Source organism: Penicillium lagena (genome assembly GCF_028827675.1).
Source record: "Penicillium lagena strain IBT 129212 chromosome Unknown utg000007l_segment0_segment0, whole genome shotgun sequence".
Taxonomy (NCBI): domain Eukaryota; kingdom Fungi; phylum Ascomycota; class Eurotiomycetes; order Eurotiales; family Aspergillaceae; genus Penicillium; species Penicillium lagena.
The window spans coordinates 47493-75143 of record NW_026623228.1 but is presented as its reverse complement, the minus strand read 5'-3'; the positions used below and the strand labels follow the sequence as shown (position 1 = coordinate 75143).

Sequence of the window (27651 nt, the reverse complement as noted above, 5' to 3'; positions counted from 1 at the left end):
TGCTGTCGTTTATTCTCACGTCATACAACAATGCGCCTCTTACATTGTCAGCTGTTGACACTTTTGGTTCTAACGGCTAGGGCAGAAGCTAGCATCTCCCCGTCCCAGCGACGAAATATAGTGAGATCATTCAACCCACACCGCAATGTCAGCTCATCAACAACACCTCTGCAAGTCGGAAATGGCAATTTTGCCTTTGGCGCCGATATCACTGGCTTACAGACATTTTCGCACTTTGCCATAGAGAGTACCTGGACCTGGCACAACTTCAGCCTGCCAACTACTTCAGGACAAACCTTACCCTCCGGTATGTATGACAGCAGCTCAGCAGCACTCCCAACCAGAATGTTGACACTCGGCGTTTAATGGCGTGCTACAGACTTCACGGGTTTAAATTGGTGGACGCATGACCGCCTCGTGAACTACGATATGCCAAACCCAACAGAGGAAGATATTTCAAATTGGCTTATCGAAAACCCACAAAGATTAAACCTCGCAAACATCGGTCTCTTCTTCGGCGGAGATAATGTCACAGAGAACCAGCTGGTAGAAAAGTCTCAAGATCTGGATCTTTGGGCAGGTACAATCCAGTCTACCTTCCGCTACAAGGGGTCAGAGGTATCTGTAGAGGTCTGGTGTCATCCAACACTGCCTACTGTGGGTATCCAGATCAAGTCCGATCTTCTAGAATCTCGCGATCTGGGGGTTTTCTTTGACTTCCCTTACTCCGACACTAACAAGTTCGACGCCCCATATGTGGGCGTGTGGAACGACACCTCTCATAATATCGTCAAATTGCGCTCTACTGCCGGTATGGCTTCCTTCGAGCATATTATCGACAGCAATAGCAATGAGATCATGGCCAAATGGAACACGGAGGCTTCCGTTTCCGGCCCTCTACCAGGTTCAAACAAGTTCGTTCTCAGCTCTTCGGGATCCGATACTTTGCAGCTCGTGGTTGCCTTCGATACGGCCAATTCTCAATATAAACTCCCATCCTATGACAATATTGTCGCGGCGTCCAAAGAGTGGTGGGCTGACTATTGGGTATCCGGCGCATTCATTGACCTCTCAGCAACCGAAAATGCCAATGCAACAGAGCTTCAGCGTCGTATTATCCTCTCGCAGTATCTTGTCGCCGTAAACGAAGCGTCGCATAACCCTCCACAAGGTTCGTGCCAGGTCCCTCTTGTTTCCGGTCCTTTGGATGTTAACTTTATTTTAAAGAGTCAGGTATTGGGCCCCCATAGCTGCGCTGCCTATATCTTAGCCGTGCCACTTACAGAACTTCATATAGGGTTGGTAAATAACGGATGGTACGGCAAGTTTCACGTAAGTTTCGTTCACGTCGGCCACAAAGAGCGGCTCGGATCCGATCCCTCATCTGCTAGGGAGTCTTGGACATTCAACTGATTTTAGAAAAGCTCGAAATGTTCCTGTGGCATTGCCTACACTTTGCCCGATGGGGACACTATGATCTCCTTTCCCGGAGTGTTCCCAGCACATACCAGCGATTCCTTCAATCCAGCATTGACCGCGCTACTGCGCAGGGCTATGAAGGTGCACGCTGGGGTAAAATGACGGATACTACTGGCCGCAGCGCCCCTGGTGAAATCAATGCTCTTCTCATCTGGCAGCAGCCTCATGTCATGCACTTTGCCGAATATTTTTATCGAGCGTTTCCACATGAGAATACATTGCGAGAGTGGGACGAAGTCCTGACGTCTACGGCCAATTTCATGTCCTCGTATGCGTGGTGGAACACGACTACACAGGTTTACGACCTTGGTCCTCCCTTGTACCCGGTCAGCGAGAACACAAATCCCAACTCCACAATCAACCCGACATTTGAGATAGCATACTGGCGCTTTGGTTTAAATGTTGCTATTCAGTGGAAAGAGCGCCAGGACCTCCCCATTCCGAAAGACTGGGTCACTGTGCGGGATAATCTCGCCCCGCTGCCTGTCATTGACCACGCCTATGCCGTCTATGAGGGCATTCCGGATATGTGGAAGCCTGGAACTACCACCTTACAGGACCACCCTGCAATGATTGGCATCTACGGCCTACTTCCACCTCCCTCGACCGGCCCCTCTCTCAACTTAACCATCATGCACAATACAGCTCAGCTCATTCGGGAGCGGTGGGACTTTGGAGACTCGTACGGCTGGGATTTCAGCATGTTGGCCATGAATAGCCTCCGCCTTGGCGATGTAGACCAGGCCATTGCTTATCTCCTCGATACCTACTACGTCTTTGACGACGCAGGTTACCCTGAGGGTGGCAGTCGAGTTCCCACTCCTTATATGCCTGACGCTGGTGGCCTGCTTCTCGCCACCGCCATGATGGCGGGGGGCTGGGATGAAGATGAAGGCCCACATTTCCCTACAGATTGGAATGTGACAGTAGAGGGCTTTACTCCGAGCCTATGAGTCGGAAAGATCAATGAAGAAGCCTAGGTCGTGTTCTCTAAGCAGGTAATGAATTAGAGGGAGGGATGTAAAAACCTTTGTCAAAATATGGGCGTACGACAGTCCCACATGGACGTGTAAATCACGAAGAAATAAATCTCTGATTCAGATAAATCTGGGAATGCCCGACAATTTAGAGGGCTCTCTAACTAATGAATGACTAATACATAATAGAAAATATTGATGAGGGGTAAAATCCGGTAAAATCCCTGTATGTGATCTGTAGGAATTCCAATTCTTGACAACCTTCTCTGTGTCTGCCTGTAGATCGCAACTTGGTTGTAGGAATCAACCAACTTCTAAGATATATCAACCCAACCTTTTGTACACTTAGTTGGTCAAGTGTCCAATGCTTTCAAATCTGATGGTCAATGATGAAAATTTTCGAATCTAATACTGTCTACCAAGGACCAGCGTGTGGTGTCGGACACGAGATCAAGCCAGTCCTATTCACACCGCCTTCTAAGGTGGCATGATCATCAGCGCGTGGTCGTTCGACGGAGACTGCCGGTCGCGTTGCAGCATATGCCGTCCTTCACTCTATCGAGATCGATCGATCCCAAATGCAGTCGGTATCCGCGCAGGCCCCAACCGGGCAAGACCCACACAATGACCGTAGACCGTCAGTCCGTGTTCCGCGTGCTTGCATGCGATGTCGACGACAGAAACTCAAGGTACGAGAGCTACTTGCTGAATCTACACGCTACGAGATACTAATACCCATACGACACATAAGTGTGACCCAGCCCGCCCATGTACAATGTGCGTGCGATCCGGCAATGAATGCCAAGCTCGTGAGCCCATTCTTCCCCGACGGGCACACTACAAGCGTAAGCAGCAGTTTCCAGCTTCGGTCGATGCTTGCACCATCAACAAGTGCCATCTATACCGTCCTGCGGTTGAAAAAAATCCTACCCTCGATGCGCAGGACATACCTACCATTACTAGGCAATGCCCCACGGAGAGTTCGCAGAAGGGTGATGCTGTTCCAACCGATCCCCAACGTTTCGGAGCTAATAGCTCTGCCGTGGGCTTTGCATCGAGGCTATTTGGGGACCAAATTGATTCTCCCAGTGATCAATTTACAAGTATTCCAGGACATATTCCTGATTCAACGATAAATGAAACTGGATGGACTTTGCAAAGTTTACAACGGCTTCCTCCATTAGCTGTGCTGACTGTCCTTTTTGATGCTTATTTTGATCAAGTGCATTGGTTCATTTTTATTTTTTACGAAGCTTCGTTTCGCCAGAACTCGTTGGAAATACTGTCCAGAGTCGCATGGAACAAAACACATGTGGGAAAAATCCAAGTGGCCTTGATGGTCGCAGCCGTTGGTCTATACAGTGTCAAAGACGATGTTAGCTGGCCCGGACATCAGATCTTGAGCGCTGCTTCTATCGACCCTGAAGATCTTCTCAACAATTTGATCAACGAGGCACGGAGCAGCTTTATAGATCTTCTTGATGAGTGTAGTATTGAAACCGTGCAAGTATGCATACTCCTCGGAACGTACTACATCTACAACGGATCACCAACCCTTGCTTGGAGCATTATAGGACAGGCAGTGAGAACCGCATACGCCCTGACACTATACTGTGATAATTTGAATGAAGGTAACATTGTTGTTACACAAATTCGACATCGCCTTTGGGCTCACGTACTCGTTGCCGACACTTTTGCTGCCATGGTATACGGTCGACCCTTTTCCCTGGATCCGGCATTTTCTCAATTACTACCGTTACGCGAGCTGGATGATACTAAAATTCCTGTCTCTTTTAGAGATCACCCATGCTTCAATGGCCGTCGAATGCCATTGACAAAATTATCATTTGCCAGGCTCAAACACCGCCTTTATGATTTGATACGCCTTGCTCTGAACAAATTTCGCTTGCTTTTCTCACAAACTACAGTACCTTTGGAAAGTGCATCCTCGTTGATCTGCTTTGTCAAGGAAGCCAACTTGTCACTGGAAACCTGGCGTGCGGACCTGCCTCCTCTCTTTGACTGGGAGCTTTGGCCGGAAAACGGTCCTGCTGCGATGCTACCCAGCGAAATAACATTATCAGAATCGGGACGAAAAACTCGAAGGCATCTTATTCTGCAGGCGATAACCCTTCAAATATCCTACGATTGCGCGGTGATTTTCATCAACCGGCCAATCCTCGAGTATCGGTCTCATATCGAATCTCATCCTGAATTGTCGTCGTCTTCATCGCAGGCTGTTGCGCAATCTTTTCACGCAGCGGCAAATGCAGCAATTCGCATTTCAAAGACCCCAGTGGCTGCTACTGCGAAAGGATTCAATGCCTGTTTCCTTCTCATGAATTACTTTACGGCTGGTGTGATTCTTTGCGTCATTCCTACAATTATACCTTATTCCCCTCTCTCAAATGAAGCCAAAAATGCGCTTCTACGAATTATACATTCCAGCCGAGTGCTCAGGAGGTCCAATAAGATTGCGAAACACACAGAGGAGCTTCTTTCAACTTTGATGCGGCTCAGCCTGCAACAGGAGATGGAAAATGCACTTCGCCATGACAATGGCGTCGTCCAGAGAAAATCAGCCGCGGAGATCTCAATGCCTTCCTATGGGGCGCAGTCTTGCCAACCTCCCCGGCCGGAATACTATCCTGAGCTCATCTCATCCATCTCCCAAAGGCCTGGCACGAGCAACGTTCTGGAAGATGGAAAAGTAGCTGAGCAAAATAGCTTTCAAGCTGTGGCATTGGAAAACCCATTACCTGGCTACAACGAAGAGAACGAATCTTTTGACAACCATCTGGACGATATCCTTGGGACTTTTGGTCAAGGTGAGCTATCCTCACATGTGACGATAACTATTGGCGGCTGACATTGCGGCATCGCAGCTTTTTTTAATCTGAACCCCGGGGATCCACTTGCTGCTTGGACATGGGGAAACAGAGGTCAGGTTGGCCACAATGGGGAATGAAAGAATGAAACTAAGATTCCGAGCTTCGACGCATGTTCATTTTTCAAAGCTCCAGTGGGATGTATACCAGGACCCGTAGTGGGGGCTCCAAAGAGATTAATTAAAATCGGGTGTGGCAGCTTCTGACTATCTTTAATCCCAGGATCAGCTTTCGCATCTTCGAGTCATTCTTCAGGGGCCAGTTGTGTCTCGCCAAAAGAACGAAAGTCCTTCTTGTATACACCTGTGCATGTTGTGTAAACTCTACTGCAGTATTTGTAGTGAAGTTTTACGTTTTACAGCAGCGCCAGGTCCAAAATTATGAGGCATGATGGGGCCATCAAACGGATTTATCATACGATGGCCAGGGCGCATGCTTTTCTCTCTCTCCCTTTTCTGTAGCTTTTGTTTTTCGAATATTGGGTTAGGGACTGATCTGAAATTGCTGTATCTAATATACTTCATGTCAAGTTTTCTATCCACCCTTAGATCTATATCAAGTGAAATTCCAAATACCAAGTGTTAGTCTACGAAACTTGCTTTTAATTGCATTGTAAACAGTCCAGCGAACAGCAAACCAAAAATATATAGAAAATGTATGGAGTTTGAGAAGAAGTTATAAACGACAACCTGTGATAGCCAGTTATTACAAGTTGAAGATACATTACGGTAAGGTCTGCGTTGTGGGGGCTGCGCTATTAGACGGCTGACCGGCACTGCGATCTTGCCTGGCTGGCCCCACCAAGTGTCTACTTTACAGGGGTTCCTGCTTATGCTGATTGGTTGATTGATACTGCATGTCCACCGGAAGCAATGCTACAAATCTAAATTCAATGCAGTTTTCGTGTTGTGATTCCGGTGGATCCCACATGACAAGTAATCAAAAGTTTTCGGAGAGACGTGTGGAGGGCATATCAAACGTATTTGGGGCAGTTCATGAAGTTGACTTTTACGAAGAGCTTAATTTCGAGCTCAATGCAGAAACGAGTATAGGATCCGTTGCTTTTTATCCTAGCGCAGGGATTGAAATATGACTATACTGTAACTTTGCAAGTAGTCAAGACACGTGTATCCCCCGGAAAAGAAGGTGTTTGCTTTAAAGGAAAAATCCCAGTGCTACGCGTTGGAGGTCAATGCGTCATGTTACAGGCCTAGGAAAACCACCACTTTTGCGCTAATGGCAGATACCAAGACCTCACTAAGGTTTTCGTACGACGTCGACCGATCGGTGATTACTTGAGAGGCATAGATTGACAGGACTGGCCTAGGATTGATGGTCCCGTTACTATTCATGAATTTCACTGGTATCTTAGTTTGCCGAGCTTGTGTTGTCTGTAATCTTACTTCACCGGCTACTGAACTCGCGGCCGACAAATCTCAGTGGCATGTTTATTGGATAGCTCTAGATGAGCTTGCAGCTATTAAATAAATAACCAGGGCAGAAACAGCATTTATCCGACTGATAGTCGTCTGAGAATATTCTTTCTATAAAAATAAATCTTGGTGGTGAAAAAGAGATTTACGCAGTGATTAAGTTATCTGAACAGGTTATCTCTGAACGGGTTATTTGTGATTATCATGCGTAAAACTTTGTGCCCCGAAGCATAATAAAGACTTAAGGAAATGAGATTCCTTGGGACAACGTTTAAGTTTCTACTAGGTCTCGTAGTGAGTGGTGTGACCTGAAAATCCAATCTCCTTACAGCTCCCTGTCGCATCGCCACGGTCGCTACCATCAAAACATTGTGCGAAGATTTCGATATCTGTTTGGGGTGAAGGACTTGTTCGTTTGACGGACACGGCAGCTGCAGAAAAGAAACGGAAATCCCAAAATTAGCAAACCAAGGTCTTCTTATCAACCATCGTATTGCCCCTATTGTATACACAGGGGCCGGTAAGTGATAGTGTAGAGACATACCTCTATCTCGAGCCACAATTATCCCTGGATTACCCTCAAAATATCGATCGATGTCTTCAAGTGTCCTTCCAGTCGTCTCCGGATAAAAGAGGTAGGTGACGGGGATGAACGAAAAGCAGATGATGGCCCAGATGATCCAAAAACGCCAGCTTAGATTTTGAATGCCGATAGGCGTAATTTGAACAACCATGTAGTTCTGTGAATGGAAGCCAATGTGACAAATTTGATCAGCAACAAAACGTTTATTGTGTCCTATCACTTCGCCCCGTAAAGGTCGTGATATGTTGGAGAGACGAGAACAAAACACATACAATGATCCACTGTATAGCAGCAGCGAGGGAAGCGCCTTTGGTGCGCATTTCGAGAGCATTTATCTCCGCCGCGTAGACCCTATTCTCTTAGTTTTTAGCGGTTGCATTTCGGCCTTGAGAGTATGATTCAGCTGACCAAGTAACACCAAGAATACCCATCCCAAAAGATGCAAAGAAGATGAAGAAGAAAGCGACGGCTACAATATTCAGTCTGTAGGTATCTCCAAGTCCTTTGTCAGAGAGATAGAGGACTATTGCAATGACTACCCAACAAATACAGCAAGCGGCTGAGGATAATATCATGACTTTCCGACGACCAAAGTGTTCGATGGTGAAGAAAGCGGCACACGCAAAGAAAAGATAGTCCATGCTGGCTGCTGCTGCGAGAAGACGGGAGAGGAGCTCATCGAAGTTCAAGGCGTTTTCAAAAATGTATGACATATAGTAACTAGCCTCTTGTGTCAACAACATTGTGTCGGATTTTTGAAGAGATTCGGCGAATCATAAGACTGACTAGAGTGAAATACATACGACGTAAGGTTAATGCCAGATAGTTGATTCATGGCTTGTATGCCAATGCCGAGCATCATTCGTCGGAGAACACCGGCCGGCCCTGAACGAATGTCAGCGCTGGCAACGGAACATATATGCCTGTATGCAGAAACTGCGTTCATAAATACCTTTCCCAGTCACCAATTGAGCCCACGAATAAGTGTTGATTTGCTCGGTATTCAAGACGTTTCTAATATCCTCAAACTGGGCCCTTACTGACGGCGAGTCTGGATTGGCGCCATTCCCCTCTAAAGCAGCGAGAACCTCTAGTGTTTCCGCATGCTTTCCCTTTCGGAGAAGCAATCTCGGGGAGTCTGGCAAAAACGGACACATGAAACAGATCAGTAAGGAGAAGAGGACTTGAAAAGCGAGAGGAAATCTCCATGCGACGCTGCCTTTCGCAAAAGAAAATCCTAACGTGAGCCAGTTGGAAATGGCAAAGCCAGTGATACAGTTTGCCTTTGAACAATAACCCGCCACTTAAAGTCAGCTTCAATATTGATATGATGGGAGCTAGACATAAGGAGGGAGAGGGTAAGAAGCTACCATTTGCACAATGATCAGCTTTCCGCGGCTGGAAAATTTGCTAGTTTCAGCTTGCCACACAGAGGCGGTTGCGGTATTCATTCCTGTTCCAATTCCTGCTATGACTCTTCCCACGATCATTTGAGCGACATTAAAGGAAGATGATTGGATTATCGCTCCGATTGCAAGGACAATACTGCCCAGAATAAGCTGCCGGGGCCGGCCAATGAGATCTCCTGACCACATAGTACTCAGCGAGCCCACGAAAGCGCCGATCGTGTAGAGAGACGCCATCGTACTCAGAAGGTCTGAAGAGGGATTGCCAAAGGTTTTGAGAAAGTTCTTATTGATGATAACATTGCCGAAGACACCCTATACGAAAGAATAGCACCACATTAGAACAGCCAGATCAATCTATCTGTTTGTCTCCCAACCGCGGGAATAAAGCAGAGAATATGTAGAGTTGAGCACACACCTGGTCGTAGCCGTAAAAAATCAACACAGTCGAAGCTGCAACCGAAATCCACACGGTCAAAGGGTGACCAGAGCCACCCAAATACTTTCGAGACATTGACAAGGAGCCTTAGATTTAGATATGTCTCACGTCTTTCGCCGAAGCAGAGTCAAGGTGACGAGGATTGTCGTTGGTGCCACTTAAGAACCACACACCAACGGGAGAGATCAGTATAAGTACTCTTTCCCCCAATGCCCACGGGCGGCCCGAGGTAAACTCAACCACCCGAACAAGCTGGGTATTTAAGATGCGGGGAACTTCATCTCCATGAGAGCGAACATTACTGAGTGTAGCTCTCCGGTCGTTTACCGGCTTCCGGTGGATATCATGGCGGGTGTAAATGTGTACACGCGCGTCATCATCCGTGACCCACTTTGTTCCACCGGAAGTTCGTAGAAAGTAAACGCCCCGAACGGACGGGACAGAACGTGGACTACGGCGTGATTGTTGGCTCCGAGCGCAAAGATTACTAGTCCACTTGTGGTACGAAGTCTGTGATCCTGTTTTAGTGTCCGTAAGGAAAGCCCTTCTCACTCGTCACTTTTTTGGATTCAATTTTGTAGGAGATATAATAGGATTGGAGCAGTCTAATTGCTTTCGTTGTCGGACCAAGTAGTAAACTTAAGCACTTTTCAAAGAGGCTGCCAGTTGTAGTGCTCAAGCGCGCCAAGCTTTAGGTTCTATTATGAGGAGGTACTTATATCCACCTCTACCTTCAGCTATAGACCTACCTATATGGTATCGTGGAATCCGTATACCTTAGTAACGAAAATACCTCCTACCACGCTGTGACCCATCCACCTCCCCCTCCCCCAACCAATACACCCCTATTTAGCAAGACGTTACACCTAATGCCATGATACCTACCATCTTACCTATCAAAAAGTCACTCAGAGATCAAGTTACTAGATCACTAGCCGGTCAGCTTTGTCATACATTCGTTTTCCAACTGACCTGGGGTCCAGGGAATATTCATCCAATACCTTGCTGAACAAGGGCATAAGGGTCGTTAACTCAGAACGGAAACCAGATAAGACCGTTGATAACACAGATCTTGGTGCACACCGAACGATGATGCCAACGTGCCGTAGCGTCCGTAGTGTCACACAGCCTCAACCTCGAGTTCCTCGGCGATGTAATTCCCAAGACAACTATTTACAAGCAATTAAAAGAGAAAGCTAATACGGCGGTTGGGAAGGGGGTGGTGGTGTTATGGAGAAGGGCCAGCGTACATTGAACGGGACTAGTGGGCCCGTCAGCAAGTCGAATGCCACATCGACTAAATTTCCAACGGCAGTGATTATGGCACTAGCAGAAGAAGAGTCTCGGTCGATGCCAGTGACTCGGGCACCAGTAGTCACGCACTCGTCGGAGTCGGTGAGAGCGCCGGTGGTGGATCGGACGGTTGAACAACCCCGGCGCCGGGGAATTATGTGACGATGGGCTCTGTACTAATTGAGCACAAATATTTGAAGAACTCAGGATTCATCGTGTCCGAATTTATAAAGATGCCCTTAACCTAGTTTTTATGAGGACAAGATCTAAATTGACTTTCGTTATTGACTTCTACCTTCTTCACTTGCTGGATCTTATTAATGCCTTAGTATTTGTTTAAAAAACTTGGTAGAGGCTTAAAAAGAGCCAAGTGCAAACTTGAGCCCTAGTTGGAAATAACATATGGCAAATCAGCCCGTCCAAAATCTATCCAAGTCCCGTCTGAATGGATTTCCATGGTACTCGAGCGGAGGGTACTACCAAATGGGAAAGCAAGATCAGCAGTTGCTCCATCGATGGCTGTCTAAAGTAGGGCTTTCCATGGCAGATTTCTCACATTGAAAGGTTTTGTGTCATATTCAATTTATCAATCTACTGTTCTTTGTGCTTGGAAATGGGATTTCCTTGTTACCCCCCCCGAGTCCCCACTTGGCTTTTGTGTAATATTCCCACCTTGAGCGATGGAATATGATTTTTATTTCGTTTTTCTTTTGGGATACAAGTAATCAGGAAAACGACAAACAATGACAATTAGCGATTGATAGTTTTTCACCCAATTTTCCTTCTTTTTGGCCCACAATGCTCCATATTCAGGAACCTCAAGAGATTGGTCATCTGTTCCTCCGTGGCAATCTGGTATGAGAACCATCTCAGCACTAGCAGAAATGAGATTAGTGAGCAAACAGATCTTTGTGATCGTGCTTGATCAAGTCAGCACCCTTCTCAGCCACCATGTAGACCGAGTTTTGGATACGGCAATCTGGAATCACGGGAATCACCGACGCATCTGCCACACGCAGGTTTTTGATGCCGTGTACCTTGAGGGAAGGATCCACAACGCCCTGATCGATGTTCTTGGAGAGACGAGTGGTACCGCAAGGATGGAACGAAGTCTGCGATCGATCCAGCACCGTCCTCTTCATTAGAGACTCGTCATCCAATGGCATCTCCCATGGGTATTCATCAACAATTATATCTTTAAAGCCTTCGCCATTCTTTAAGACGTCATAGCTGTATCTGATACCTTCGCGGATTGCAATGATATCCAGATCGTTATTGAAGTAATTAAGATTGATGTTGGCTTGCTCGAGAGGATCAGAGCTATTGAGCTTGACTTCCCCCGGATCCGAAACAGGACGGACAAGATCAACCATCACGGTCATATAGTCGCCCTTCTTAGGAGTCGGGTAGTGCCATTGGAAAGCACTACCGAATAAGCAGACAAAGTCGAGCTCAAAGTGCGGTTGACCATAGGGGGAGAAAGGATCCACGCCGCCATTAGCAGCCTTTGCTTTTTTATACTCTGGCACTTTCTCTAGATACTTGTCGATTCTAGGGAAACCAACCATTTCTAGGAATCCAGATCCCATTGGCCCACCATGATTTTTCTTGTAGGCCGCAACAGCCTGATCATGCTTAGGGCCTTTGCGAAGGACATGGTCGTCCATGCCGAACCCATCTTTCACTCGCAGAACGAAGGGCACACCTGGGTGGTCAAGCAAGTGCTGACCAACATGACGAGAGTCGACAATCGTGCGAATACCGTGTTTATTTAATTCCTCCTTAGGACCGATTCCACTAAGCATCAATAGTTTAGGGGTCTCAAACACTCCCTCAGAGACAATAACTTCTCTTGTCGCGTAGAAGTTTAGTTCTCCTTTAGGAGTGATCGCAGTGACACCTTTGCAGGAGCGATCGGCATCATCGATGATCAGACACTTCGCATGAGCCTCCGCAAGAATCGTGACGTTTGGTTTATCTTGAAGAGCCAAAAAACTTCCAGATCGCTGACCCTTATAAATTGTATTCACGCTATGGGTTAGGCCATTTAATTCGCCGTCAAATACGTTCTCTGTAATCGGCTGGCCGGTCGACTTCCATGCTTTTGTAAGCAAATCACGAAATGGTTGCATCTCCGGAATTAACGCCGAGTGAGCAATTGGAATAGGGCCGCCAAGGCCAATTTTCGTGAGCTCTTTTGGGTACTTCTTTTCATCGTCATGGTATGTTGCAGGCTTCCGAAGATAGTGAACAAGGTGATCCCATGTCCATTCCTTGCCTCCGTAGGCTTCCCACATATCGAATGTGGGCTTACAACCGGGAACCCAGGTAAAATAATTCAATGATGAGCTACCACCGAGAGCCTTGCCGCGTGTATTCGGCTTTTCAATACGCTCGTAGTCGTCACGTTTGACCATCGTAGTTTTATAGGCCCAGTCGTACTTGCTACTGCGAAGGGACATCGCTTCAGCAGGAGTCGTAATCTCATCGATGGCATGAGAGTTACCCACGCCAGCTTCAACAACCAAAACAGTAACGTTCGGGTTCTCTGCAAGGCGACTGGCAACGATATTGCCAGCGGTACCGCCACCGACAATGACAAAGTCGAAGCGGGCACCGTCTTTGGGAGTCATGATTGATATTTGACTGTTGAACAGATTCGATAATTGATTTAAGAATGGGATAACCAGAAACGAAGGGTGTTCTTCGTTCTTATGTAGAAAATAATCCGTCCTCCTTTCCGGAAGAATGTCTGTTCAACTATCCCGCAAAACTACGGCTCAGTACAAATTCTGTCAGCAAATGACGTCCCAGACTGGAAGTCAATCGACGAAATCGGAACTGGAAGGTTTCGTTAAGAAGTATATTTTGATCGAGATCAATCGAATCAGCTTCAAGAACCAACCTATGAGATCATAACAGGCCTCGAGATGGACAGAAATTCTCGCAGGATCTTGCCATGTTCAAATTGTCATTCGCTGATTTGTAGCGACCGAGATTTGATTGCAGCTTAATCCGTCGACGAGCTATGGTTCAAGTTCGGTCTTTCATTAAATAGCTCGTGTCGGCAAAAATATTGAAAACGTTGATTCGCTACTGAGGGCTTCCGAAAGAAGAGCGAGTATGGTTCCAATTAGATCACAAGCTACAGGGCGGTGGAGTCAATATTAAGACAACTTTGCCACTTTTATCCAGAATATATGGCATCGATCATATAGGCATGCGAAAAATGCTGAGAACATGAATCATGTCCAAACCTTATCGCCGCCAGCGTCGTCAAATTAGCGAATTAAATTTTTTGGTTTGAATCACCCATTGGGTAAATATAGCCCAAGGCAAAGCTGTAATCCCTGGTAACGGCAATAACGTAATCTGTATGACATACACGAACTGAAGCTACTCCTTTGGTCTTTTTTATCTAGACGATGGCATACAGAACCCGTTGTTTGGTAATGTGTAGTTATTGACCCAATATCAGATTTCGGGACGGATGTAAGGGCATAATGATGACGCAATCGGCGGCAAAATTAAGATTCACATGTAACTTTTGGATCTTCAACGATCCGATCAAACTCTCTCTGTCCAAATTTGAAGGGTATTCGAAGGGAGTTACGGAGTGAATTTGGAAATGCGTCTGGTAATGTGTCGAGTCTGCTGGGAGGCTCAAGCGAAGGTAAGATAGGTAAACTAGACACCGTCTCACAAGCTAGAACGGTCAAGGCCACTAGACTTGGTGTCTCAACGGGTTCGAAGTCATGCGCCACGAGGGTAGCATAACATAAGGAATGGCAATTATGCCATGATAGCCCTTAGTGAGGCTCTAAATTCGTTCTCAGGAAATAGTAGACTCGAGTTGTACGCACACATGATTAGACAGCGGCCCTAGCCCGTTACGTAGGGTTTCTTATTAGACCCCTAGATGGGGATGACCTGAGGGAGTAATAGGGATAGTTCGATCGTAATGATATTATTTTCATTCGAACTGCCTGGCCTAGCCGGCACTATTTATGATTAAAAAATATCAACATTCCGAATGCTAGGCCGCTCCGGCATTGAGCGTTTCATGCGGTAGTTTGGGGAATTCTTTTGGGTACAGCGCCAATCTCTGCCTGAAGTTTATACCGTACACGGATCGATTGTCGCTCTATAACATATTCGAGGAAAAAAATGGCCCTTACCTAGTAAATCATAATGCGACCGTGGGGAAGAACGGCATGATATGGACGCTGGGCCCACTTTTCCCACCAATAGGCCATCTCCCCCGGGGACGCCCTAGTGCGAGCGTGCCAGACCTTCGAGACCCTCAGTCCCGTTGGCTAGATTACGTCTGCTGAAGGGACCATCGTCGCAAATACAGTCGCAGTAATTGAAATATTTCTCTTTTTATTTTGGTGAGAAGTATGCTGAGGGTAGATGCGCGGTCCTGACCTGCTGAAAGCTCTTTAGAGGCAGTTTCGAGATCTAAAATTACGTGATGTATGTAACATGGTCATATGGATATGCGTCCATCGAGCTAAACTTATTTTGTTATAATTATGCCATATCCTCGTGTTAAAATCCCGCCCCGATGTTGGTAATGTGGAACCCCCGGTTTTACGTTGTGTGATGATTTTACTGCTAATTACAGTGTTTCCCCTTATGTCCGTGCGTTCTCTCGTCTTCCGGCTTTCTGCTGACCAATAGTCGCACCGTGTCAATTACGGTGACTGTTGTGATCCTGTGACATATTGATCGCCAATGCCATTGTTCGCAATGTTCGCAGCCATTGCCACGATCCTGACCACAGAAGAGGTCCCGGATGATAGCGGCTGGAATTACGGCTAAGAGTTACGAGTATTGCGGCAGCAAGCATCAAACCAGGCATCCGACATCCACGCATGTAAATTATCACATTTTTACTCAATTAAAATATCCACCCCGTCTCAAGAAGCCCAGCTTTGACTTTGTATGTGTGTAACAGTGTGTTCGAATGGACAGAATGCTGGCATGGATATGTTACACAGTCAGAGCTCTTACTCCATTATTCTAAATGTTTATGCACTCAAATCAATTATTTTATATTGTTGGCTATCCTAGTTAAATCTCGTGTTTTCCTGGGTCTGGGATATGTCCGGATGCGTATGTACCGTGATTGGGACCGCTCCATTCAGCATCTTCTCAGGCCAGACGATGCGGCCTTCCATCCCGCCATCGACGCTGATGCAAAGACCTGTAATGTGGCCAGCAGTCCTGTGAGACGCCAAAAATGCCATAGTCCTCGCAATATCTTCAGGTTCGCCGATCTTGGCCATCGGGACCCTAACCACACGTTTTCGTCAGTCAGTCGACTTGGAACATGAAGCAAGAAGATCAATTACAACAACAAAGGATCAGGGCAGCGTACGTCGCCTGGGCCTCAAACCAGTATTCATGCGCATTATCAAGACGACCATAGTTCATTGCCGTATCAATCCACCCGGGCGCCACGGCATTGATGCGCGCTTTACGGTTTAGTCGCACAATCTCGTTCTTGACCGATCGAACCAGGCCGTACTGCAAGCCCGCTTTCCCAGATGCGTAATCGGAGTGTCCGGCCTGGCCGTAGACCGCCGTCTCGGACCCCGTGAGCACGATACTGAGGTTATCGAGCTCTCTGCCGTTCTTTTCTTGCCATGCCTCGGCAGCGAGGAGGAAATACTTGATAGTCAGGAAAGTTCCTGTGTCGCTTTAGCAGCTTAGTTCCTGATTTCCATCCCTCTCCCCTCAAGAAGCTAGAAACCAGGAAGTACTTGCTCACCTCGTACGTTGTTATGGTATCGCTTCTCCCAAACATCAAGCGGGATCTTCCAGATCGGCCATGCATGCGACTCATCGGACACACCGGCATTGGCGATAAGCATATTGACCGGCTGTCCAAAGTGGTCTTGTGCGGCCTTGAAGCATGCTTCGATCTGCTCAGGGTCGGACATGTCACCTTTGACGGCATAGAAGTTCTCTGCCGGTTCGCCGGGGGCATTCTCGATTTCACGCACATCATGGCCAGTCACCTTGCAGTCAGCATCTAGAGGTTGTTAGCATGTTCTTGTCCTTGCTTGGTATTTATTATCCTGAAAATGCAATAAGTTATGGACACATACTGAGGAATTCGACGACTGCTGCAGCGCCGATACCCCCTGCTGCTCCCTGTCCAGATGGCATCAATCAGTGACAATTAATTATGAATTTGTGGTACAGTTCCGCCTGCCGGGCCGAAGCCTTAGACTCTGATCTTACCGTCACAAAGACATGGAAACCTTCAATTCCTAAGAATGATTGGGGCATTTTATCGCTCTTTCTTTGTCTTTCTTTTTATATATTTTTTTTTCCTGGTTTTCTTGAAATATCGGGGAACAGGTCCTTGCTATTTCATCAGTTTTCTATAGAATGTACCTGTAGCAGACAGCTTTGTTGGCCATATATCTAAATATTCAGCTAGTGCCGTCGATTTGACACTAGGAAAGGTCTGCCTATCTTTTTGCCTATCTTTTGCTTATCTTTTGCCTATCTTGGCCCTATCTTTGCCTCAACTACTTTGACCTAAATAGCTAACTAGTAACTTAACTAGCTAATGTGGTACACTACTACTGTATATGCGAAGACATGGTAAAATAGTGCTAAACTACTAAGAGCATCGGCTAGGAATTCTAACTTGTATGGGCATGGGGCTGTACAAGTGATCTTTTCTGTCTGTGCTGTGTTATTCGTTTGATCTTAAGCGAGGCATCTTTTATCACTCAAGGTACCCTCAGACAACTGGAACCTGTGTGTGGTTCACCCATCTGACGCATCTCGGTACACCTTCGTATGACCAAGGTCGATCAAGGTCCGTGATACCGTGTTGCTGTGGCGCTTTTCTGCAAGCTGAGCTGAGAGTTTCAGTCTCCAGTTAGATATATCTAAACCTTTATCGCCCTATCGCCCGGTCGCTGTCTCTGATCGGCAGGACAACCCTCCCGGGGAGGTTGGTGGGTCACAGACTTTTGTGGCGCCAAGTTATTATAGAAGTCAGACCAAATAAGATGATTATCTCAAGCGATATTAGTTCTTCCAACTTGAGATGACCTTAGTGATCTAGTCAGACCAAATAGAGTTCTGAAGAGTAAAGAGTGCTTTGCTCTACAAAGTCTATTCACTCCGTTCCTACAAGAGTCAAGACAGTATTGAGTCCAACAGCGCCAGTTTGTCATCATTGTGAGCAGGCTCTGAGTATAGAGTGGGAAGGGCTCAGGGGAAGATACCCGAAATAAGGTTTGCCGGCTAACATGGGAGCCTTAGGTCAAGCAACTAGCAGTGATAAAAAATTCAGAGGATAATTCATTGATTTAGATATTTAACCATATGGCCCTCGGTTTATTTCCAATGAACGCATTTATATAAATATGTTTTGCTTTAAATGCGGTCAATTCTTCATATTATTAAAATGTTATAATCCTTGTAATGTGTCTCCATATATTTATTCCTGAGTTTTCTATAGCTTATTTATGTCCAATCTTATAATTTTATTTAATGTGACGCTTATGGGACTTCACACACCCACATCTATACAATTGAGACTAGCACACTTTTGTAAAATTCAACAGATGGGGATCTGGATATCAAGCAACAATATCTACCCAATGAGCAAGCATCGTGCTCTTAGAGCATCAATTATGACTTCTCACCCTCCAACCACATCAACTTTCCATATTTCCCGCCATTTACATCTAAGATGTGTCCTGTGATACTTCCGCTAAGGTTCTCACTGGCCAAAAACAAGATGCCCTTAGCCACTGCTTTCTCAGGTATCGGTTTCCCACTAGCAGATGTCGCCTGCGAGTCCTTCCATAACTGTGATTCATCGGCCGCACACTCTATTTTGAACTGTGGTGTGTCCACAGGGCCTGGAGCTATTACATTGACGCGACCATCGGGGAAGATGCGCGGCACATCTGCCTTGAGACTGGGAAGTAGGCCGTACTGCACTGCCGCCTTGCCCACCGCGTAGTCGGGGTTGGTACGTTCGCCGTAGTGACCCGATTCTGAGCCAGTGATGATCAGGGAGACATTACGTGTAACGCCGGGGATGGCATTCGCGCGAATATGTCGCAGCCACGTCCGCGACGTCAGGAATGTACCGAAGACGTTGATATGGAGCGTGTGCTGGAACTGATATGGAGTCATGTCGCAGCTGCTTGGAACGTGGTTCAGCGCACTGTAGTCGAGAGAGGCGAGCGCTACGCAACACGCCACAACCCCGAAGCGACCACATGCGCGTTCAAAGCACTCTTCCAACTGTGACTCGGACGTTATGTCGCAAATTTCCTTATTCAGATTGGGATGATTGCCCAGATTGTTAAGTTTAACAGCATTGATGTCTAATGCAGTGACTTTGGCGCCCACAGAGAGAAAGCCGGCTACCACAACGCTCCCTAGATATTCACAAGTTATTTAACATTTGAAATGATGCAATATGTGTATCCGTAGCTATAGTGCATTAACGTACCGATGAAGCCAGCCGCACCAGTAACAATAACATGGGTGTCTTCCAATCCATACCCAACCTCAAAGAGTTCAACCATCGTGAGACCGATTTCAGAGCAAACCTGTGTTCTGGGAAATCGTGAATTAGATGTACGCCACTTTCTGCAGAGGCAAATTCTGTGGGTGAAATATGGGTGGTCGAAATTCTTGCGACAATAACTAACGGATCGTGTTGGAATTATTGTGCCCTAAATACATTATATGCAACATGCAGCGTACCCTATCAAGCTATACAGAGGGGTACGCGGAATGCAAGAGATTGTTACCATGATTATCTCGTATAATTTCAATGTTCTTATCTTAAACACTAGAGCTCAGAAGCTTAGTTCACAGTTCCTTATCAAAATTGATAACCCCTCCCTTGAGAACATGCTATATGTATGTATAGTCTTATCATGGCTAATCTTTAACCCGCCTCAGAGATATAGGCGGCGACGTATTTGGTAAGCAGAACTATTATCTATTAACCATTTTTAATATTATTCTTGATTTGTTATATCTAATCCTTTTATTTAATATTATCAATTAACTAAGAATTAACTATCCAATCCGTATGCTTATCCAATGCAGCAATGGTTACACGTACCTAGTAAGTATCCTGATGGATCCCGGCGGTGAGGCTTGTTTGATAAGACAATGATAAGAAGTTTCCAGCTCCTAAGCCCATATAGGATTCCAAAATCCATGGGTAATTTTAAATATATTAGCAATTTAATGGTGTCAGCATTTTCTAATCTTCAGCTGTGGATGTAAGATGCTTTTATTACTATAATATAGATAGATTGCGGACCTTGATGTCACTTGAACAGTGAAGAAAAGGACAATCAATCCATCCACATAAACTGACTCTCCTTTCTGCAGTATTCAGCCGACGAAAGAAGGTTAACATGGCACCTAAGAAAGTCCTCTGTGCGTTTGGTGTGCATATCGACGCCGTTGCTGGCTGGCTAGGCACCTACGGTGGTGAAGATTCCATATCAGACATTTCCTGCGGTCTCTTCGCGGGCGAGGTCGGCGTGCAACGCATTCTTGACCTGTTCAAGAAACATAGCGTCAAATCAACGTGGTTCATCCCCGGGCACTCGATCGAGACGTTTCCGGAACAATGCAAAAAGGTCGTCGAGGCTGGGCATGAAATTGGATTGCATGGATATTCACATGAGGTACCTATTGTCATGCGACAATTATGTTGAAACACAACGTTTTAATCGCGAAGTATGCTGACGGACGCATATGACTTTAACAGGACCCCCGAAAATGCACGGTCGAACAGCAGCGCGCGATCATGCTCAAATGCTATAATTTAATCAAGGAACTCACTGGAAAGTCACCTAGAGGTACCTGTGCGCCATTTAATCAACTGTCAGAAACACAGGCCGACATGCTTGAGGAGCTCGGGGTCGAATATGACAATTCATTGTCGGCACACGATTGCCTGCCTTACTGGTTTGTCGATGGACACCAGTGGACGAAAGTACAATACGAAAAGCCTGCCGAGGAATGGATGAAGCCATTTACGTACGGCCAAAACAAACGCAACATTGTTGAGATTCCGTGCAGCTGGTACATGGAAGACATGATGCCGATGCAGTATTTGCAAAATGTCGACAACGCGGTATGTGAAATTAATGTATAGAGCTTGAAATGGCGTTTCTAACGCGGCAGCGCTGTTGAACAGAACGGCTGGATCGATCCACGCACCGTCGAATACATGTGGAAAGAACGTTTCGAGTATTTCTACGAGAACTACGACGAATTCGTCTTCCCTATGACACTGCATCCGGACACCACGGGCCTACCGCATGTGATTCGTATGGTGGAGAGGTTTCTGCTCTGGACCAAGTCAAAGCCGGGAGTGGAATGGGTGGAGTACCAGGACATCAATGATTGGTATCGGCAGAAGAATCCAAGGAAGTAGAAGCAGAAGCAATTTATGTGGGTGCGGGCGCGTAAATATGAAACAACGATGTCTGTGAATACTGAGCAGTGAACATTGAATGCGAGATAGTCACCAGAGAAAAAGCGTCAGAATGGATTACATAGTGATTGGCAGTCTCAAGCGCCCATGGTGACATGATAGGGCTTACTTCGATTCCCTGACGGATGGTTTCACTTCAAGTATAGAGATAGACCGAGATCTAGTAGAGAGATTTGGTAGCGAGAAAATTACAAGTTCGTCCATTTCTGGATGGACACTAGACGTAGTGTAGTAGGCGATTGAATAATCTGACTCATCTGGTCCCATTTTGAATTTGTCCTCGCCGGAATCTTGGTCTAAACTTCGGCGAATTGGGACTAGGGGGCTAGCCCTTGTTAGGACCTAGTTAATTCTCTTATTGTAGCCCCCTCCTCTCATATCAGTCATATTGGCACAGAACAGCCTCTTCTGCGTCGTATTGATGCCATTGTAGAACAAAAATAGCTATAAATACAGTACAAGAGATCGAAGTATCCATTTTTGGCAATTGTGGGGCTTAGAATAGTAAGAGAGCCAAATATAGTAGTCAAATCATAAAGTGATGTAAAATCTCTATCATTATTATTGCAAAATGTAATCCATCTAAACATTCGAATGTTGTTTATTATTGTCATCAATTTTAAGAATAGTTCAACTTAGGTATAGTCGTAATAAGTCGGGCAGAAACTGATTGGGAACATGTATTTGGAAATTTTGGCAAAACCTCTCCATTATTATTCGTTTAGATACGACTTCTGCTGCCTCGGGCTTCCCTTATTCTCTGATCATACTTCGTACGTTTCCTCTGCTGTGTCTGCTGATAACGGAAATCAAGGAGAAACGCTATAATTGAGCTGACGAGTCAGCCACCAATAAGACGCTCACGATGGCCGGGCGATAGGGCAAAGCCTGTTAATATATTGACGTCTATACTTTCAGCATGAATAGTCTCGCTAAGTTTAGCCGGTATCTAGGAGCACTGGTGTCAAAAGGAGGATCCACGGGGCTTATCGCCTTCGCAGATTCGCAACAGGCTGAGCAGCACATTTCCAAAGAGGAAGGTCGATGGCGTATCCCAGCGAGTCCCGATTACCGCGAGCTTAGGACAGAGTATTTTCAGCTAGAGACTGGTGACTATTCTCTCTGAGCTAGAAGCTAGAGAGCCAATTATGCACGGTCCCATATCTTCGGGATACGGATTACGCGTGCGGCGATAAAGTTCCAAACCGCTAGATAGTGTCTTTGGCGCCCCTGACTCGTTCAGAACTATACTTTTCCATGTTAGGTATAGGGTTATACAATTACTAGTCTTGGAAGCGCAAGATTAATGGTATAATAATGGCCTAATCGATGTCTTTAACAATCGAAACTCGCGAGTGATGTTCTTGACAACTGCACGTAGCTTTTAAGAACCGTTATCTCTTGCACAACCATGCAGTCACAGCAGAAGGCTACGGCCATTGAGCCCATTGTGGCGCCTATGACTCCCAAGATCCAGTCGGATCTAGAGCAGACGCTTCCTGAGGATGAAGATGCTCGGAAACTACAAGCACTAGGGCACAAACAGGAGTTACGCCGGAACTTCTCGACATACAGCATTGCCGCCATGGGGTTTGTCAATGGGAAGTATGTTTGAAAACAACCGTTACAGACAGACAGTGTTGGCTGATTCAGAGCAGTGCTTGGTCTGCGCTGGGTGGTAGTATCCTTGTTGCCATCTACAATGGTGGTCTGGCTGGAGTGCTCTATGAGTTGTACGTGAGCTTCCTGCAAGCTTAGATAAACAAATAGGATGTGAACTGATTTCAGCAGAATCGCAGTCTCCCTCGCGTATGGGGTCATCACCATGTCCTTGGCTGAATTGGCGAGCTCGATCCCATCATCTGGTGGAGGTAAGCAGTTTCCTGTGCCATCTTTGTGAATATCAACAGCTGAGGACGAACAGTATACCACTGGGCCACCGTCGTTGCGGGTCCCAAGTATGGCCGAATCGTTGGGTTCTACGCTGGCTGGTTCAACTTCCTCGCCTGGGTGTTTGCAACGTCGTCGACGTGTGCCATTCTCGGTAACGCGCTAGTGCAGATGTATTTGATCAGCCACCCGGAAGTGGTATGGAAGCCATGGATGGTCTTCATTGCCTTCCAGCTGCTCAATTGGCTGGGATGCTTCATTGTCTGCTGCGGGAACAATTTTTTACCGATGTTAAACTATGTCGGAGCGTTTGTGATGGTCAGCGGTGTCTTTGTGTCAATCATTGTGCTCGCCGCCATGCCCAAAGTGCATGCGACCAACGAGTTTGTATGGCGAAGCTTTGTTAATGGGACGGGATGGTCGAACAACGGGCTTGTGTTCATCATGGGCATGTTGAATGGCGGTAAGGCAGCTCAATTCTCTCCAGTACGGGCATTACTTGACTAAGTCTCTACCAGCGTACTCGGTCGGCACACCAGACTGCACCACTCACCTCGCGGAAGAGGTGAAACGTCCAGAAGTAGCTGTACCTAAAGCCATGTTTTTCCAGCTCATTCTCGGTTTTGCAACGTAAGAAACATGCATCCCGTTTACACCTTTTGTCGATGCTAAAGAATGTTTTATTTAGTGCATTCGCTTTCGTCGTGGGCCTTGCCTATTCCATTGTCGACCTTGATAGCGTCCTCAACATCCAGTCCAGCTTCCCATTGACCGGAATTTACCTCCAGGCGACCGGATCCCAGGCGGGCGCTGTCGGCCTTACCTGCGTTATCTTCCTGGCGTACTTTGTTGCGCTCCCCGATACATTCATCGCGTCGGGACGCATGTTCTGGGCCCTGGCGCGTGACAGGGCAACCCCTTTCAGCGACTATTTTGCTAAAGTTTCTGAGCGCTGGGACAATCCGATCCGAGCAAACGTGCTCTGTGCCATTGTCACCACGTGCGTCGGGTGTATCTACGTGGGAAACACCACTGCCTTTAACGCCTTCGTGGGGTCTTTTGTGGTCCTGACAACTATCTCATACGGCATTGCAATCGCCTCTCATATGGCGGCTGGCCGTAAATCCATCCTGCCGGGACCATTCCACCTCGGTCGATGGGGCTGGCTCGTCAACACAATTTCGATACTGTACATTGCTTTCTCGGACATCGTGTTTTGCTTTCCTTTTGTTCAACCCGTCAATGCAGCCAACATGAACTATGTCAGTGTGATTGTAGGTGGCTTTACAGCCTTTGTGACATTGTGGTGGCGGTTCAGGGCGCGCTCGAATTATGAAGGTCCGGTAAGTAATCTTTTCTCTTCTTGGAGCTGAGTCTTGAGAAAAGAATCAATGAAACTCATTTTGCGTTTAGAAATACATTCCCCAGATCCTCGAGGGAGAAGAGGCGTTGCATGAAGGACAATCGCGTTCACCCGTCGAGGATAAAGAGAAGGTGGAGGCTTCCGTCCCATTATAATAGCAGAAGGGAATCTGTGATATCTGTCATGTCTCTTGCAGCCTTATCTCACGTGTTCGGGAGGTTCAAACAGAAAGAAACACCAATCAACAGATTTTTCAAGGTCTAGTACTGCTTTATATTGTTAACTGTCCGGTATTCGCTCTTTAGGTGCACTATATATATAGTATTATCTCCTTACTGAAGCATTTGCCTAGGAGGTTAGGATAGTGGTTAGGTGTGACCTTGACTACCCAGCGAGACACTTAGATTGCCACTTTGAGGTCATTTATCTGTCCTATACCTTTATATGGACTCTTGGGGTTGATTTCAAGGTTGTTCACTGGGCTATAAGATCGGGGTGGTCACTAGGCGTGGCCTTCATGGCCTAGCCAGACACTCGGGTCGCCTTCTTTCAACGTTAAGTACATAATCCTTAGAAAAAGTGGTGCTACTCCATCCTGCACAAATATATATATTGACAAGCGTATTATAAATCTATTCTAACTTCCTTATTAAGTAATTTTACTTGCTACTACAATTATATACATATACTGTAGCTAGAGAAATCTATAATAAGCCTAATAAAAAAAGTTACATATACCAGGACAAATAAGAGTAAAGCATCTAACGTGGTTTACAGTTACAATTCATAATTCACAACATGCTTAGGCTTCTATTGAATTTAAAAGCTATGTTGAGCTGGCCCTAGAGTGGTTTAATTGGACACAGCACTGGGTTCAGTTGGGTCCGCGTTGGGTTTTGGGTCGATGTCTTGGGCCCAAGTTGGGCTTTGCGAAAGTCTACTCAAGATCAAACTCCTAATTGACTGCTAGAGGGGTGTGTATCTGCAATTACTCCAGCTGCGTGAATAAGGTAGTGTTGAGCTGAGTGGAGATATGAAGTATCAATGTGACTGTAAGTACGATCTAGCATTATATTCTAATTCATACATAATCTACTAATTTATACAGTTAAGTTGTATACATCCACCTACCTAGAGAATGAGATTACTTGCGCAGGCGATAGCTGCCAATCAAATCTCTCTTCTTCATCACGCCGGCTTCCTCCAAGGCTTCAATGCGTCCAGGACCGAAGTTAGGCGTGCCTCCCAGCGTGCCAAAGATATCCCCTATATAATTGGTGGGCATGATCCCGACTTTGAATGTCTTCTCCCACTCGTTCAGGATGCCCTCCACCACCTTGATCCCCGCATTGTACAGGTTCTCCACAGCTGGCTCAAATGCATCCTGGTTCACATACAGCAGGTTCTCAACTGCCGACTCCCCAGGATACGGGCGATCAAAGTCCGACGCCGTGCGCATGACGATCACGCGCGAGAAATCCACCAGCTTATGGTAGGCGGCGCGCAGCAGGGCCTCGAGGGTAGCATTGTCCTCCTGTGCCGTGGCACAGTATACACCCGTGCCGTTGGTGATGAGGGCGGTAAAATTGCCGAAAGCTTCGCCAAGGATATCGCCGGAGAAGTAGACGTCGCTGGTAGCGCCGTCACACTCCACGACGCTGGGGGATTTGGTGGCGGCCTCGTACAGGCCGTCAACGGTGGCGTACTTGGCGCGGTAATCCTGAGCGATGGTGGTGTCGGCAAGCTTCGCCTGACGGGCGAACGCCACGGCCTTTTCGCGTAAGGCGGCGTTTACCTCGAAAACTTCGGTTCCGTAGAGGCTGGACGGGTATTGACCGGGGTAGTATTCCCCGAAGGGGATGTAGCCGGTGGAGTAGTTAGCGGGCAGTTCGCGGGGGTCAATCTCGTACTGGAGGGCGACTTGAACGGCATAGCGAGCGAAGGTGACGGAGGAGATGGTGGCGACCTTGGGGTTGATGCCGGCGATGCCGGCGATCATGAAGTAGGTCTGCGTCAGGTCGAAGACTGGAGACAAGGCAACGGCGGAGATGGTGGAGGCCGCGTTGATCTCGGACTCGCCTGTCGTAAGCTGGCAGACCTCGAAGTCTTCCGTGCAGTGTACGTCGGGGTAGATGGGGGACATGCCGGGGATGGTAATGTTGCGGGCAAGCACGTTGAACTCGGGGATTCCCCACCAGGCGGCGGCTTCGGGTTCGAACTGGCTCTGTTAGGATAGTATCCTATTCCGAAGAGGAAAAGCATACCATGGTCACAAGGAACACCTTAGGGGCGATCTTAATGTTGTCCTTGGGTTCCGGGCGAAACGGGATTGTCTTCCCAGCTGCAATGGAGGCAAACCCACCCGCGAGCATAAAGCCGGTCATTGACTGAAGAAGCTGCATAATTTTCTTCTCTTGTGTTCTTCTATTTTGAAACGGGGAACCTGCAGAACGTGAGCACTCTAGAGAAGCGATGCGGAAATCACGCAACTTATATTGCCGATCCTTCCCTTTTCTTTATCCATGTTAGTCAATTAATTGGACCTGGCGACGGGGGCCTCCTATCTAATGTCACGATTAACGCTACCTTCATCCTAGCCAAGGCAAGATCAACGATGATAAGGGAGATAAGCGCACGACACTTGTCTTGGCTCTAGGCCAATTGTGGCCAAGGACCGGTCCAGAAGATTAGATCCTTTTGGGTAAAATGAGGTGTTATCGTGGAAAATTCTGGAAGGATTGGTGTCAGGCCCCACTGGCGATAGGAGCTCGCCGCCGACAACGATCATCGTGTCGTTTATTATTGCTTCATCTATGCGATCCCAGAAGCAAATTCTTATCTGCTAATTAAAGTTTACTTTATACAAATATTTAGATGCATTTCATATCTACTTATAGTATTATTAATGTTGTTTGAGAAAACAGAGGTAAGCGTGTCCAGGTGCTAGGTCAAGAAGGAAAAAAAACAAAGAATTCAATTTGAGTGCCATGGTCGGGGAAGTCCAAGTTGAGAAAAGGAAAAAGAGACAGAGGAAGAGTCTCTACTTATCTACAACATTCTATGTCCTGTATCACCTGTCAAACGTAGTCTTCAAACGCAGTCTTTAATCGCAGTGATGCCAAACGCGGTCCCGTCAAGCGTAGTCCCGTCAAGCGTAGTCCCGTCAAGCGGAGTTCCGTCATGTCTGGTCACAGTGACTGCCGAGCATCTGTGCTCGGTCGGAGATGGATCGATGCAGATGTAGATCAAGCCAACCCGGAATGACCCACCTAGAAACAAGAATCTCACTCACCATGTGGCTGTTTCAAGATTTTGGTATTTATATGTAGCAACTGCTTGGAGAGGGGTAGACCAGATGAAACTAATCTTCATACTTTTGCAAAA

General features: G+C 46.7%; 11 protein-coding genes across 11 annotated transcripts; 6 read left to right on the top strand and 5 right to left on the bottom strand.

The window, feature by feature from the left end:
* Positions 1-30: 30 nt before the first annotated feature.
* On the top strand, positions 31-366 carry N7510_009511 (uncharacterized protein; the record flags this gene model as incomplete). The annotated part of the gene is made up of 1 exon (XM_056981436.1): positions 31-366. One exon carries the CDS (start codon positions 31-33, stop codon positions 364-366), a length of 336 nt encoding a protein of 111 aa, XP_056829272.1.
* A 63-nt stretch (positions 367-429) lies between these two features.
* N7510_009510 (uncharacterized protein) lies at positions 430-1413 on the top strand (the record flags this gene model as incomplete). The annotated part of the gene is made up of 1 exon (XM_056981435.1): positions 430-1413. The coding sequence occupies one exon, from the start codon at positions 430-432 to the stop codon at positions 1411-1413; it is 984 nt and encodes a 327-aa protein (XP_056829271.1).
* Positions 1414-1430: 17 nt separating this feature from the next.
* On the top strand, positions 1431-2432 carry N7510_009509 (uncharacterized protein; the record flags this gene model as incomplete). The annotated part of the gene is made up of 1 exon (XM_056981434.1): positions 1431-2432. The coding sequence occupies one exon, from the start codon at positions 1431-1433 to the stop codon at positions 2430-2432; it is 1002 nt and encodes a 333-aa protein (XP_056829270.1).
* Positions 2433-3231: 799 nt separating this feature from the next.
* Positions 3232-5325, top strand: N7510_009508 (fungal specific transcription factor domain-containing protein; the record flags this gene model as incomplete). Its single annotated transcript, XM_056981433.1, has 1 exon — positions 3232-5325. The coding sequence occupies one exon, from the start codon at positions 3232-3234 to the stop codon at positions 5323-5325; it is 2094 nt and encodes a 697-aa protein (XP_056829269.1).
* A 1734-nt stretch (positions 5326-7059) lies between these two features.
* On the bottom strand, positions 7060-9280 carry N7510_009507 (MFS sugar transporter; the record flags this gene model as incomplete). Its single annotated transcript, XM_056981432.1, has 8 exons — positions 7060-7208; positions 7322-7517; positions 7633-7711; positions 7769-8080; positions 8164-8245; positions 8313-8643; positions 8731-9081; positions 9185-9280. The coding sequence occupies 8 exons, from the start codon at positions 9278-9280 to the stop codon at positions 7060-7062; spliced, it is 1596 nt and encodes a 531-aa protein (XP_056829268.1).
* Positions 9281-11388: 2108 nt separating this feature from the next.
* N7510_009506 (GMC family oxidoreductase) lies at positions 11389-13131 on the bottom strand (the record flags this gene model as incomplete). Its single annotated transcript, XM_056981431.1, has 1 exon — positions 11389-13131. The coding sequence occupies one exon, from the start codon at positions 13129-13131 to the stop codon at positions 11389-11391; it is 1743 nt and encodes a 580-aa protein (XP_056829267.1).
* A 2439-nt stretch (positions 13132-15570) lies between these two features.
* N7510_009505 (SDR family NAD(P)-dependent oxidoreductase) lies at positions 15571-16675 on the bottom strand (the record flags this gene model as incomplete). Its single annotated transcript, XM_056981430.1, has 4 exons — positions 15571-15796; positions 15882-16194; positions 16275-16538; positions 16615-16675. 4 exons carry the CDS (start codon positions 16673-16675, stop codon positions 15571-15573), a joined length of 864 nt encoding a protein of 287 aa, XP_056829266.1.
* Positions 16676-18163: 1488 nt separating this feature from the next.
* N7510_009504 (SDR family oxidoreductase) lies at positions 18164-19074 on the bottom strand (the record flags this gene model as incomplete). The annotated part of the gene is made up of 2 exons (XM_056981429.1): positions 18164-18924; positions 18999-19074. The coding sequence occupies 2 exons, from the start codon at positions 19072-19074 to the stop codon at positions 18164-18166; spliced, it is 837 nt and encodes a 278-aa protein (XP_056829265.1).
* Positions 19075-19923: 849 nt separating this feature from the next.
* Positions 19924-20954, top strand: N7510_009503 (polysaccharide deacetylase family protein; the record flags this gene model as incomplete). Its single annotated transcript, XM_056981428.1, has 3 exons — positions 19924-20199; positions 20283-20651; positions 20715-20954. The coding sequence occupies 3 exons, from the start codon at positions 19924-19926 to the stop codon at positions 20952-20954; spliced, it is 885 nt and encodes a 294-aa protein (XP_056829264.1).
* A 1471-nt stretch (positions 20955-22425) lies between these two features.
* Positions 22426-24422, top strand: N7510_009502 (Choline transport protein; the record flags this gene model as incomplete). Its single annotated transcript, XM_056981427.1, has 7 exons — positions 22426-22619; positions 22673-22747; positions 22806-22885; positions 22939-23367; positions 23423-23534; positions 23593-24247; positions 24318-24422. 7 exons carry the CDS (start codon positions 22426-22428, stop codon positions 24420-24422), a joined length of 1650 nt encoding a protein of 549 aa, XP_056829263.1.
* A 989-nt stretch (positions 24423-25411) lies between these two features.
* Positions 25412-26669, bottom strand: N7510_009501 (purine-nucleoside phosphorylase; the record flags this gene model as incomplete). The annotated part of the gene is made up of 2 exons (XM_056981426.1): positions 25412-26485; positions 26532-26669. 2 exons carry the CDS (start codon positions 26667-26669, stop codon positions 25412-25414), a joined length of 1212 nt encoding a protein of 403 aa, XP_056829262.1.
* Positions 26670-27651: the final 982 nt, after the last annotated feature.